Source organism: Aythya ferina, assembly GCF_964211825.1.
Source record: "Aythya ferina genome assembly, chromosome: Z".
Taxonomy (NCBI): Eukaryota; Metazoa; Chordata; class Aves; order Anseriformes; family Anatidae; genus Aythya; species Aythya ferina.
Genome location: NC_140299.1, coordinates 67120715 through 67135278, shown reverse-complemented (window position 1 = coordinate 67135278; position 14564 = coordinate 67120715). Strand labels below are relative to the sequence as shown.

The 14564-nt window shown below is 38.8% G+C and overlaps 1 protein-coding gene across 8 annotated transcripts in view; it reads right to left on the bottom strand.

Moving 5' to 3' along the window:
- Nucleotides 1-14564, bottom strand: part of SEMA6A (semaphorin 6A) — a 119137-nt gene that overhangs the window by 38319 nt on the left and 66254 nt on the right. For all 8 annotated transcript variants that reach the window (XM_084503475.1, XM_084503473.1, XM_084503479.1 and 5 more), the window contains 7 exons: nucleotides 14000-14090; nucleotides 11011-11130; nucleotides 9780-9868; nucleotides 8665-8882; nucleotides 5475-5606; nucleotides 2527-2682; nucleotides 535-711 (listed from right to left, as the gene is read on the bottom strand). In XM_084503475.1, the coding sequence (XP_084359601.1) occupies nucleotides 535-711; nucleotides 2527-2682; nucleotides 5475-5606; nucleotides 8665-8882; nucleotides 9780-9868; nucleotides 11011-11130; nucleotides 14000-14090 (983 nt within the window). The remainder of the gene's footprint in view (nucleotides 1-534; nucleotides 712-2526; nucleotides 2683-5474; nucleotides 5607-8664; nucleotides 8883-9779; nucleotides 9869-11010; nucleotides 11131-13999; nucleotides 14091-14564) is intronic.

Genomic DNA, 14564 nt, shown 5'->3' with positions numbered 1-14564 from the left:
GCAAGTATTAAAGCATGCATTAAAAATGCATGGGGCCAGAGAAGTAGAGAGATACTACACACCAGACAAGATTTCTGAGGGCCCTTCAGTTTTTCTGTTTATCCTTCTCCAGCACTCAAAGTAGCTGAAATTTCTGCATGCTTATGACCCACTTCAAAGCCCCCTTAGGCATATTTGAGGAAGGCGAAAATGTGGGAAATTTCCCTTGGAGAGTAGCTTGCTGGTTAGTGAGTTATTTGGAGAGGAATCGGTTTTTTATAGGATTAGAAAATTAATCTTCCTTTGCAGAATTTTGCTTTTAATTATCCCTCAACTGCTGCATAGGATGATGGGCTATTTTCTAGATATGCTGAAAAAAATATTTTATTTCAATATAGAGACTGACAACCAGACATCCCCCCAAAACAATATAAAATGACTCAGAGAACTTGGCTTCTTCTAGCCTGCTTCCCTTTTCATGGGACAACTTGATCTCTGGAAAATCAGAAGTGTCAAAAGTCACCCATACATGAGTACAAAGAATCAGATACACACTTTTCAGGATTGTAAACGTTCATCTCCTCCAGGAAAAGGCTGTCATTTAGGAAACCACTGTTTCCCGTCCGTGCCAAGAACTTCAGGATGATTCCCTTCTCTGATCCCAAGAAAACCACAGTGTAGTTCTGATATGGCCCAGCAGCAGAGTCAACAGCAATTTTGGTCAGACGGTATCTAGAAAAACAATATCGCATTTTGCATCATGTGGATTAGATTGCCATTTATTTTATCATGTTTTCCACTTCAAGTAACTGTGTGATAGCCTTTGAGCAGCCATCTAGCATATTTAAGCACTTCTAACTGAAAAACCCTGTAAGTCAATACAGACTGTACCAGTTTGGCTCCCCAAATGGTAGGGAATTTCCATGTGTTTGTGTGCTTATCCAGATGTCAAATAGTTAGCAGACATGTCTGCAACAGCAAACCTCACGCAGAAGGCTGAAGGGCTGTTAAGAGTCTGAGACAATTTAGGAATTATCCTTCCAAACAAAACCAAAGTACTAGCCTGACGATTTCTACAGACAGGGAAAGAAAATCAGCACAGTGATTTTTATTTATTTATTTATTTTAATTTCATGTTCAGTTACATTAAAAGCAGCAATACTGGTAACAGATCTACATTCAACTTTTTTTTTTTTTTTTGGCAGGAAAAGCTGTGCCTATACAACGCTGAGAAAATGCTGAGAAAGTAAACATTATTTTATCTGACTAAAAATAATCATATAACAACCACTAAGCAAGTTCAGTGTTAAGGCAGTATAAATTGTGGGATCACATCATTTATTAAAGATGAGTACTGGAGACTATTTGGTAATAGTTATCAGGTACTGTAGATCGAAGGAAAGCACTCTACGGAGCTTGCTGTTCTCATCTTTGGTTGGAGGTATGTAACTGGAATGAAGTAGAGCAATGTTGCTGGGCCTTAAACCACCTGGCCTTTATAAACCCCAGGGTTTTCAACATTTCCTCAGGAACGTAGTTTACCATGACCTCACGACAACTCTTTGCACCAGCTGTTCATACAGTGTTAAACACAGGGTCTCTGCTTTAACCTCAAGGCACACCAGCCCAGGCATTTTGGCTCCCAAGTGAGGCCCCAGATATAACATAACTGGAAGCTAAAGATGATCCATGTGGGAAGCAGCTTGTCCAGGACTAGACTAAGATCAGAGAACTGATCTTAGTCAGGGATCATCATGTGTCATCGTTTTTTGCTCCAAATAGAAAATCAGTGGCCTTTGATCCAGCATAAGTACCTGACAGAACATACACTTCATAAAACTAAGTTAAACCCTTCCAGTGCTAAACACTACTCATAATATGGCAAATAATATGGGAAATATGGCAAAAGTTAGTCACTTCATTCCAACCACAGCTGGAGGGCAGAAAAGTAGCATAGTGACCACAGCATGACACAGGAGAGTGGGGACATATTTTCAGAGGAAGGGTATGGTGTATTTGAGGCTTTTTGATTTATGAGTCTTTGTTCAAGTCTCTTCTTTATTATTTTTCTCTTGTTGTCATAGAAAGAATATAGATTATGTGATTACTTCTGCCTGCACACTTCTGTAAACAGTAAAACATACCAGTACATAATCACAACAGACATCTTCATATCCTGTGAACATATCCTGGTAGGGATGCTTGTATCCTGTATACATATCCCTAGGCTATCTGTTGATCCTTGCCCAAAGTTTTCTACAGAGCTGTCTCAAACACTGACCCATAAGCCAAGAGGCAGGTCAACATTCCCTGCACTTCATTTCCCCCAGGATCCGGTTTCAGCCCAGCATGGTTGGAAAGAAGTGAGGTTTTTTTCCTATCTTGGAAGCTGCTCAGGGAGTTCTACAGCATCTGCCATCTTTCCTAGCTGGAGTCATGCCCAGCACACCAGGGATGTTTATAGAATTTGAGAGCATTGTAAGCAAGATCATTAGCACAACCTGACAGCATGCTACAATGAGGAAGTGTCCATTTGGAGGCACTTACCTGACCATCGTTCTCAGGAACCAGGGTCGATTGACAATAGAAGGTACGGCCTCATCCATCAGTGGATGTGTTTTGATGAAATTCAGAGTATCGTCCGGGAACTCATTAGAGGTTACATATTTCTCTAATGATGTAGAGCCAGCACAGCAACCAGGCCTAAATAAAACAAGAAGGCAAATCCAGAACACTTATTTGATGTCTAAGTGCAAATCTCATTTCTGTAACAACTGTCATGATGTCTTCTGTTAAAATCTGAAGTGCATTGCAATGTCTTAAACGAAGGATTGAGAAGTCTCTTGGACTTGTTCAGCCCCTCAGGAAAGCCTGAAGCCTTCTATCCTCCACTCCAGACCAAAAGAACTTCCATGCTGCCATGTAAAAGAACAAATCCACTTCTTTAGCAGTAGTTCGATGTGCACAGCTTGTAGTTCGTCCACTCACATGGAACCTAATTACTGTATCTGTGTATTTGACTTAATCATGTTCACTGTCATAGACACTTTCTGATGTGTAACTTGACTAGCTGACTGTTCGTTCTTTCTTGGAATAAAAGAAATCATATGGAAGGAGTTTGTTTTCATGGTTCAAAGAGTGCTGATTTCAGTACTTTCTGGTAGAAGAAGGACTACTGAAGAAGACAACCCAGCTAGCATCCATGCAAGCATTGGTTTTACCCTTCTTTCAGGGAGAATTTAAGTGTTGTAGCACATAGAGGACTTTGACTGAAAAGTTAAATAATCATTCTTGGACAATTTAAATGCAAATCTACTCACTGTATTCCTAAAATCTCTCCTCCTCCTCTAAGGTAATTTAACTTTCATGCTTCAACAGGTAATCAGCAGCATCATTCTCTGCCTGTTATTAATAATTTGTGGATTACATTCTCCAACAAAAAATTCATTTGATCCCATTTCCTGGACCATTATGATTCTTCAGCCTTTGAGCCACTGTGAGATGAGAAGATAATCCACTCATAATCATTCTGCAGTGTCCAATCTTCATTTGATCTAAAGTAGGTAGAGCCACTAACATCAATGAAGTAATTCCACCTTGAACAAAGTGTAATTCTGGTTCTGTCATATCTGCCACTCTGATTTAGATAAATATTCAAAACTTAGGTAACCAAATGTTATGTAGGAAGCTAACACAGGACCAGAAGGGATTAACTGGGTCAATGAATATACTCCTGCACAGATGTGTAATAAACAGTATGTGCACAGATTGTGTGCTCTGCCTCTCTAGATCCAAAATATTCTGGTTATTTTTGTGACTACATACAGAATTACCAATAAAGGGAGAGAAGGAGAAATAAAGGGCATCACCGATCTCCTAAGTCCTTGACAAATGCATTGATTTATTGGGTGAAATTCTCTAGGGAGCAGCCTATGCTTTCTGGCACTTCAGTACCTAGAATTTCTGTACATCTAATCTGGAGGCCTATTTTTTCCTAAATCCTAATCACATAATTGGATTAATTCTGTTATAATCTCAAAACTGGCTTAATTGAATAAACATAAAACTGAGTAAACCCTCCTGTTCATCTCAACAAAAAAGGGAAGCAAGGCTCTTGAAAGGTTCCAGTAAGCCTCTGACAAATGTTAGGATCAATAGGAGCACTAATGTTTCTGCACCATACTGAGATATCCAAACAAAAATGACCTTATTTCAAAGGCATCTTTTGCCTCTTATGAATTTCAACATGAGTTGCTAGTAATGATTATTTCCATTAAGCGGATTGATGGCCAAATATTATATGAAACACTGTTTACTGGTTCAGCTATCATTATCTCCTACTGACTTAGAAGAAGGAACAATATCCTCTCCTCATTGTGACTGTTAGCATACTATTGGATTATCTCATAAACTTACAAGGCAACTTTCTCTTCCCCCCTCCCACTGAAAAGAAATAAAATTTTTCTTTATGCTTTTCCCTTGTCCCTGCAAATATTCTTTATATGAATATTGTTTTCAAATAAATGATCTTGGAGCACTCTTGCAGCCTTTCTTCACCAAGGCAGCCTATCCAGTGAGTTGCTGAAACATTGCAAAAAGGAGAAGAAAATCCAGGGCCAGTGCAGATAGATGCCTCTCTAGGGCTCAGACTAAAAGCAGACACAGAATTTATGAGATTTTCCAGGCATTACCAGGTTCTTCTCTTGATGGACAACCTCAGAGTAAACACAGCATTGGGACAGTATACTTGGTAAGTCTCTAAAACACAGTGGGCTAAATCTGGACTTGTGTAGAATCCTAGTAGCCACCACAGAGTTTTAGATTATTTATTTATTTATTTATTTTAAGTTATGAAAGATAACAAAGGTAATATAAAACATATGTTAAAGTGGTAGAGGTTGTGCAAGATAAATTAATTTGCTCTATTGACATTTACTTCATATTCTTAGAGCGTGTAAATGGATTAACAAATGACTATCAACACCATTTTGCACAAAAGGGGTGCTTGTAGGTAGTACAAAGAAAGTGTAATAAGGGAACTACATGCAAACAGGAGGGAAGTGGAAGCAGGAAAAGCAACTCGGGAGAAATGACGTAAAACAAACCTCTATTTTGATAGAACGCTGCATGCCCTGCCTCCCCATCCTCTATTGCAAGTGAATTGTTTGTTAACCCCAGAAGAGCAATTCTCAGAACTAGTGTAGACTTTGCTACACGAAACATCCATTACTGAACCAATTTGCAACAGGTAACTCATAGCTCTATTAAAATGCCAGTTATTCTGACCAAATGGATATGATACTGGCCTGATTTATTTTACACAAATGTGATCTAAATGAAAAAAATCCCATTTTCATATCTTAGTTCTAAATACAACTTAACTCCTTTTTCATTACTACAATATATATCTTCATTTGGATCTGTACTTTAAAAGGCTATTCAAATTGTCAAAACTCTGCATGCAGCAGAACAATATCACTACACATGAAACATACCTGGGTTTGGGTACTCGTTCATCAGGAACTGGTGTCCATGTGGAATCTGGAGACTTTTGTTCTTTGAATCTCCCAGTAAATACATTGGCAATGTCAAGCATGTCATAGGCACAGACTGCAGAGCCAGGGATGCTGCAAAGTGACATTTCCCAGAAATTGTTACTCACTCTGCAGTTATGCATAAAATCTTGAGTGAAAAACATGCTGTATAGAAGTCTTCCTGTCACAGGCTACTCAATCCCGAACTTTGTAACCTCTGAGTATTGACAGGAAAAGCCAGCCCCGTGGAAAAAAATGAAACATACCAATCGGCAGACAGCTCCTGCCAGCACAACTTGTTTCAAAGCCTCTATAGAAAGAAGTAATTGCAATAATCTTGAAGAGGGGAAAGAATCTGGGAAACTGTACCACTGGTAATGCATGAGAAGAAATAGCCAGTCTCATTTAGAGCCCATTATTTGGAAATTTAAGTTCTTGTAAGTCACAACATTTTCTCAGTATGAATTTTCACAGTCCTTGTCATGCCTCAAAAACACACTGCAGACAGTTCAGAAGCTGGAGCTGATCAAACTGGAAACGTACTGCACTGTGCCACTGGCCTGGCATTTGCACATTATTACTCCATCCTCTTACAGCCTCATCTCTGGCAGGTTTTCCCAATGGAAAGAAGTTAACTATGCTCAGCAATTTGCTTAACTCAATTATTCAATGAGGTGTAAAGAGCTTGTAGAAGCAAATACAATCACATTTTTAGATGATAAAGTTGTAAATTTCAATTCTTTGATTATTTGCATGCAACTGCACAGTAGCACTGTCTAAACATAATTATAACCTTACCTACATGCTTTCTGAAAAGCCTAGGGTTTTCCCATGGTCAGTCACTTGGAAGCATGAATTATTCATTTACCCACCTTTTATTTTTTTACACATGAACTACTGTATTCATGTCTGACTTTCACTGCTTGATTTTATCAGATAAATAGCATGAACCCAGCTGGCTGAGGCTTTCAATCCTGCTTTTAGCTAGTAGGTTATTATACACCAAAGAGAAAACGTAGGAACTATAATACTGTTACAGAGAATAAAACTAAACTCATAAGGGTACAAAAATTGATAGGAAAATAATTGCTTGAATATTTAAAGGTTTTGAAATGCTTATTATTGAAGGAAACAACAAGTAGGGAGATGGTATTATTCTTACTTTCATCTCCACAGGACAGGTTTTTATATGGAAGGAAACTCACTTCAAAGCTTTATATTAACACGATACTGCACAGCAAGAGTTTTAAGGCAAGGCAGCCACATATATTTCAACGTCAGGGTTGGTCAGGGGTGTATTTAGATGCATGCAGGACCACATCCTAAGGCATTACAAGTCGCACTACAGATAGAAGGTTTTACACATTGTTGGATTAAGCACTAAAGAAAAACAACCCTAAAACCTTCAGGCTTACTCTACAGAACTAAACACACTGAGAACTGTCCTCATCATGTATCTCCACAGTGTAAGAGGGATCACTACAGTGAGAAGACTGCAAAAACTTTTTCCATTGAGGATGGCAATTAGCAGGTCCACAGTGTCATAAAACAATATGGATGGAGCACTGTGGGTCACAGACAGGCAATCTCTTACCTACTGACTACAACCCACCACCAGCTCCCACCCAGGGTGATCTCAGATTGGATTGAGGAATCTGTGCCAACTCACTCTAGGGGGATGCTCTTGTTCCAGAGATCAAAGAAATTTGAATTTAAAAACAAGTACTTAGATTCTAAAACACAGGGTTTCAAGTAAAAGTTTATCATGACATACCTCATGAAATACTAGCAGACTAGAACATCTCAATGTATAGATAATCTCAAGATACAGCCTATTTGCTTATGCCAATTCTCTATTTGGTTTTATTTAAACTGTTTACAAAAAAAAAAAAAAAAAAAAAAAAAAGAAAAAAAAAAAAAGAGAGAGATAATATAAAACTTCATTCCCTATTGTTGGCAATATTTTTTTCCACTGCAATCCCTACTGTTTTGATGTCAAAGTCAGTGATTAAACAGAAGAGGGCTAGTCTTACTCTCATTTGAAATCAGCTCTGTGCATGACCTCACTAAGGTCAGGCTTTGACAAGAGGTGGCAAGTGTACAGCAAAACCAGATGAATTTCAGCAATAAAATTCTCCTTTCAGCTCACGCATTACACCATGAAACAGCAATATATTTTTTAATTGGACTGTTAGTATTTTTTTTTTTTTAACTTCTCCAGGAGAACTCAATAATTAGATAGTTACTATTCTAATAACTTCTGGAGAAACATGTTATAATGTGTAATGGCAATAAATTCTTAACAGATGAACTGATGCTTTTTGGAAACCACATGAGCAGTGAAAATACAGGTGTTTGAAGAATGGCTTGTGTTATTGGTACCTGCTTGTGTTATGGCTGTATTTCAGCAAGGTTAGGACTCCTGTGTGTAGGTTCTGCAGAACAAAGTCATGTTGATGTGGCCAGGAAAAGGAAGAGACTTTTGATTTAGCTCAGCTCCTCTTTTCCCCCTTGCTAACAGAAACCTCTGTTAAGAGCATCACAGGTTGCAGCTCCAGGGGTTAAAAAGCTGAAAGATTGGCTGACTCAGTATGAAGGGTTCAAGACACCCCTTTATGAGAATAAATAAGCAAAGTAGGACCTGACAGACTGTGAAGCTTTAGTCAGCTCCACTACTTCCTTCTCTTTGATCTAGAGACCTTCCTTGCAGAGAGCAGGAAGTATGAGAACATTGGCTCTCCCAGGACAAAATGTTGGTAGAGATGCATGAAATAGAGGAAAGGAGGATGTGAACAGGACAGACCTGGTCCTTTCTCTGGAAGAAAGGAAAACTGTATTTTCTCTTTGTAATAACCTGCAAGTTACACTCCGCAAAACTTCTTGGTGGCTGGTTTGAATTATTCTCATGTAACGAAAATGTCCAAGGAATGTGTCCAGATAGTAAATGTTTGAAAGCTGCTCTAAATTATCAAATACAAAATGCAGTAAGCAATGGCAGGGTACCTTAAAATGAAACACAAACTCTCAGTAAGTGCATGGTATGTAATAATTACATTGTACGAGCAATCACTTCTTGGACCTTTATGGAGTAAAAACAAACTGCAATAAAAAGCGAAACATAAAGGAAACAAAAGGTTATTGCGCCTATTACCTATTATATGGAGTGGAGAAGGTTGCTAAAACAACATCCCGGCCATTGAAATGGATAACATCTGTAACTGCCTGCAGTATATTAAAATAGAAGTGCGAATCGCCAGGAACTGAGCAGTTCAAACGAGCCTTGAGAAAGGAAGTCCACTGTTTTTCCAGCACTCTCTGAGATCCTCCCATGTCATTTTTGCAAACCTGAGCCACCCTTGGGAAAACTACCTGGAAAGAGTAGAGCAAAAATAATGTAGAAAATGAAATGTTTGTTTGAACTTGAAGACTCGACAGGAATTTCACTTTTAAAACATTTGAAATAACACAGCAAGGTGCTTAATTTAATCCCATGTTTCCATAATCTGTGACAAATAAGAAACAGAAAAAAATCAGCTTTGGAACAGTGTGCTATAAAAGATAAGGCTGTGGCATTTAATATACAGTCATAAATCCTTCAGGAGATCTGTTCTCAACCCATATAAAACTCATTTCCATACAGACTGCTTAGCTTTCTATTTCCCCAAACAAAAGCACATTTTATATTCACAATCCCTGCAGCCCACGCTGCCTGCTCTGACTCTTGTATTTTCAGCACTTAAAAACTATGCAAATCTCGCTGGGCTTTTATTCCTGCCCTCCACCTTTGTGACCTTGGTCAGCTTTTCTGACTGCTTAGTCAGAACGCTATTGTGAAATTCACAAAAATGCAGAAAGTGTTTAATTATTCTTCTAAGAATGGCAGAGCACAAAATTTCTACTCTTGTTTACTCCAATTCAGATTTCTTAAAAAGAAATATCTCCTTGCTTTAGAAGCCATTTTTAACATCTTCCTAGTATGCTGAACTAACGACATTTGCCTTGTGCTTTTTATGATTAGGAAAAGAGATTCTGGCATATGTTGCCACCATCAGAAACCACCTCGTATCCTTTCAAGACAGTGCAATGTTTCACTCCAACCCACCTTTTGGCTTGAGCAATAAGAATCTTCTCAAAATGATGACCTTGTCATTATGATTTATGGTTCTCATTTCAAGGTCACTCCTAATAGCACTGGTCCAAGAATAGCATATGTTTTTCTCCTCCCGAATGTCACTAAGTCATCTGAGGCAATATTTTTGCCCTTACCTTTCCCATGCTGTTGTACTCCACTGCTATTTCCCGGAAGAAGAAGTAAATATAATTGCCGTAGTCCACTGCCTGGACAAAGTATGGTTCTAGAAAAAACAGAGAAGGCATCCTATCTGTGCTCCATGCACAGTACACAGCACACAAACACACTATAGGTGCAAAGGGAAGCCAAATTCCTTCACACTAAATGTCAACAATTAAATGCACATATGAGGCAAGCCTGCTCAGTTGTCAGAAGACGCAGCGGCACCACTGCAGAAGAACCACTGCTTGGGACACACAGCACAGCTGGAGGCCAGCCTGGGGAAAGTCCCTGCAAGGCAGTGAGGTGTTAGCCACTGCTGTGTCTGCCCTGCATGGTGAACAAGGAAATGTAGAGAGGCAATATGTAATGGCATGCCTGAGGGCTCCAAACAGGGCTCTTTATGGCCTGCAGGCTGTGTGTGGAGGGAATAACAATCCCCATAACTGTTTCTGCCCATACATGTCTGCAGCAACAAGCAAAGTGGGACAGCTAAAGTCGACACCTGGCAAAACATTTCTGCATGCAGCAAAAGCCTTCAAACTTCAGTTTTACTCACTATTAAAACCACTCCAAATGTTAACTATTCATAACGCCTACGTGAAGCAAAACAGCACTGCTCTTAACAATGAGGGCATTTAGAGCACACATTGCTTAATTCAATGGCAGCTGCACAGTACCTAGGAAGTAGAAAAGGAAGCCTTTGTGCAATATTCCCATAATTTTATTTTTCATTGATGAATCGTAATGCTTTAGGACAACTTCTCTGTCCTTCATGAAGCCCTCGCTGGTACCTAACACTCTTCCAAGGAATGGCTTGCTTCAAACAGAGCCTGAGTACATGAAATACATTGAGCCCTGCAAATGCCAGCCTTCACATCCAACAGCTGTAAATTGATTATTTCAGCTTGGAAAACTCTCTGGAATATATTCTGGCCTACTACGCTCACAGTTTTTGTCAAGACCAGTAACTTGGGGTTGGGAGAAGAGGAAAAGAGATAAATAGATCAGCATAAGTAAAGAGATGTAATTTAGTTCCTTCTTTTTCCAGAAAAAGTTACTGAAATGAAATGACAGAGAGGTCTGTTAGGAATCCAGGATTATCATCAGAGATGTGGCTTTCTTTTTTTTTTTTTCTTTTTCTTTTTTTTTTTTCTTTTTAAATTATTTATTTATTTATTTATTTATTTATTTTCGTTTATCTACCTTTCAACCACTTGGAGTCATGTTTCACTGTCCGCAGAGTTGGGCTGTCTCCAAGGCTCCGGTATATGACTGCATCTATCGCAAGGAAGTCAGTCACTGTAGCAGAATACAACTTTCCCTCTGAGGAAGAAGGAAAGAAGAAACAAGGTGGGAAGTGATAGGAAAAATGTAATTACTTTTGCTCATGAATCAAATGAGAATCTCCTTCAGGAACACTGAAGTGAAAAAATCCAACACGGTAAATGGGACAGAACATCAATTTTTAAAAAGAGGGATGTTGTGGGAGAAGAAACCTTTTGAAGTAGTTCTTCACCAGTTTAGCTAGGGCATACTAATCTACCCTATCCAATTTATCTGGAAATTTCTCTAGCTTAATACTTATAAATTCTGCTTACAAGTACGGAGGTGCCTCAACAGGACTGTTGGTTTTAACCAGGAGGAAAAACCAGACAGGTCCTGGGGACCGCCAGCTAATTGACATTTCTTCAAGTTTCTCCCTCTGTGAGTACTTCTGGGCCAAAGGTCACTAGTCAAAAATTAAACAGAGTACAGGGAGCCCAGGCAAAGCAGAGATGCAAAGACATGAAGGAGGATTGCCTGTCTATGTTTCTCTTCTAAAATGTGTTTTAGGCATTTCACACATGAATTATGCATTCTTCTCCTTTAAAGAATGCTGGAGGACAAGTGGTAAGAAATGGCCTACAAAATGGCACCCCAAGGTCAACCAATAGTATCTGGATGTAGAAGCACAAGCCCTGACAATAGTTTAAATTGATACTTGTCAGAACTGTTCGCAGGTCATGATAAGACAGGGCTGTTTTCACTTGTGAGACAGACCTTGGAACCATGGTGGCTGGTAGTATCACAAGCATCATGGCGTGAACCCCAGCAGCTTGTCTCTGTTGTTTCTACAGAAAATCAGAACAGCCTGCCTCTAGCTTGACAGAAATTGTTTGGGCCTTGAAGGCATTGACTGCATATTCAGGGCTAAGCAGAGGACCCCTTGTGATAATGAGTTCCCCTTATTGTACCTAAAAACAACTTTTAATTTCAGCTCCAGGTTTAAAAATCATAATTGCTTTTTTTACTAGCAGGACTGTACTCTTCTTTCTGAACCCTGCAATTCCAATCAGCATTTGGCTACTTAGAAATGGGCTCTTTTTTCTTAGCAAAACCAAAAAAAAGTAAAAAAAAGCAAATAAAAGCAAATACTAAAAACAATTTAAAATAGAATAAAAAGCTGAATTGTTTAGCTATGGGTGTCTGAACTCATGTTAATACAATCACACGTTTATTTTCTTTCCTGCCAAGTTCCTGAAGACCATGTGACTAATTACAATTCACACATATCATCTAAAATAGCTACAAGCTGCAAGAAGAGCCATATTCTTGTAAGTGCACCCAGCAGACTAAAATATGCTGGATTAGTGCCCTGAACTGCTCTGAAACTGCTTTTTGCTACACTCTGAAATGTTATCATGGGGATAAATATGTATGCCATATCAAACAGTGATTTTAGCAGATATATTCTTTAAGGATTTATTTGAACAGTATAATTTTTACTCTGAACCATCCCAAGAGATATAATTATGATTTCCAGATATTTATTTTAATTTTCAAATAATGTGAGGACTTCTTCAGTGACAGAGTGGTACTCTTTTTACCTAACTTCAGTTACATGTAGGTAAATGTCTAGGTTAAGTTGCTCTTAAATGCCTACTCTGGCCAGTGTGGTGAACAAGGCATGTCAGACAGGTGACTCAGAATGCCCTTAGGATAGGAATTGTGGAATGAACCTTGGGATGTATCTTGTTCTGAAGGTGTGTTTCTGCATTTTTGGTTTATTCTCTGCTACAGAGAATTTCTACTTTATGACCTTTTAACTATAACTAAGAAATTACATAGTAACACCATCATCACACCCATCATTATTTTGAAACAAAAGAACCCATTGATATACACTACAGGAAACAAAAATATTTTTTGCAATTTGCTATGAAATCTCTCCTTTGTTAAGCAGATCATGCCAGCTCAAACACAGTAGTGGCTAATAGAGTACTTTGGCCACAGACATGGTCTTTCCTTAAGGATACCTGGAATACATATAAACTCCTACACCCTCAGAGGAATTGCTGAAGTATTTCCACATAATAATCCAGTCACTGCTTTCAGCACACCTGTTGAAGAGGATTGATGTTATCATGGGTGGCTTTTGTATTGCCTTTGCCATCCATTTTACAGCCAAATCTAATAACTGTTTGGCAAGGTTCATTCTAAAAGAACTTCAATAAACAGTTTAATCTGGAATTCAAGAAGAAAGATACCACGATAACATTTCACAATCAACAGCTCAAACTAACCCCATTAATAAGCATTCCCTATTTTACCTACTCTAGTAGAAATCAGAATTAACTGTATTCTGCTGCATGCAGCATAAATCATCATTAACTAACAGGTTTCTCTCCATTGCCTAGTAAGCTGGTAATGGAAGATCATGATGTTTTCTGCTTTAAAATAAAATCACCTTCCCTTCCTGTTTTAGACCTAGGAAAGGTCGTATCAGAGCATATTCTCTTTCTTTTATTATAAACGCCAACTTAAGTTTAGAGTTGTTAAAGGGCATACCTTTCCTCCTCCTCCTCAAAGTTCATACAAGTCTTGTCCTTGTCCTCTGTAGAAGCAAGATGCTGCCAGAAATGGTGCCTCACACTGGTCTGGCATGATATTATCGCAAATCCAGGAAATACTGAAATGTTGAGCCAGGAAACTGAGGCTTCGAGCAAAGTTGTTTGTGGTAGTGAAACTAATCCCAGAGAAAGCAAGGCTTCCTGTGCAAGTGATTTCCTAATGGCCCCTATTTTTAGTCATTATTCACTCCCTTTGCCACTTTTTAGATTTTGGCATTCTGGACAAAAGAAACACAGTACTATGGCAAGCCTGTGTTACAGGAAGGAAAGCAAAAGAGTTTTTTTCAGTTATTCTTCTTTACCTGCAAACAATGCAACGTTGGCATGCTTTGCATCGTAGGGGCACCTGGCCATTCCACTGAACTCATCTCCCAGGAACTCCAGTGTATCCATCTGGAAAACAAAAGGGATCTCCTCAGAAATAGAAAATAAACCTCTTACCTAAGACCAGGATTATGGTAGCATTTCTTCATTTCTGGGCAGGGAGGAAAGCTTTTTCTACAACTGTGCTCCTGGCTATGAATGAAGAACCTGACAAAAATCATAGTGTTAAATAAAATCAGGCTGAAAAAAGCACGTCCAATAAGTCAGGCATTTTTTCACAACTAATCACTCCTACTTTTTACATACATTTTACAAAAGTCTTCAGTCAATATTTTATCTGTACACAAGCTTCCTGTTGAACTGTAGCAGGCTATGTGGTCTGTGGTTCTGGCATGGACTCAAAATTTATCCTGAGCAGTGGTCCAACAGAAGCGCTCTTATACAAAGCAAAAGACTGCAAGCCATAGTAGTGAGGAGAAACAACACTAGGACAATTATCCGTGCATGCAATTTTCTCCCCAAAGTCCGGAGATCCTTCTGCTC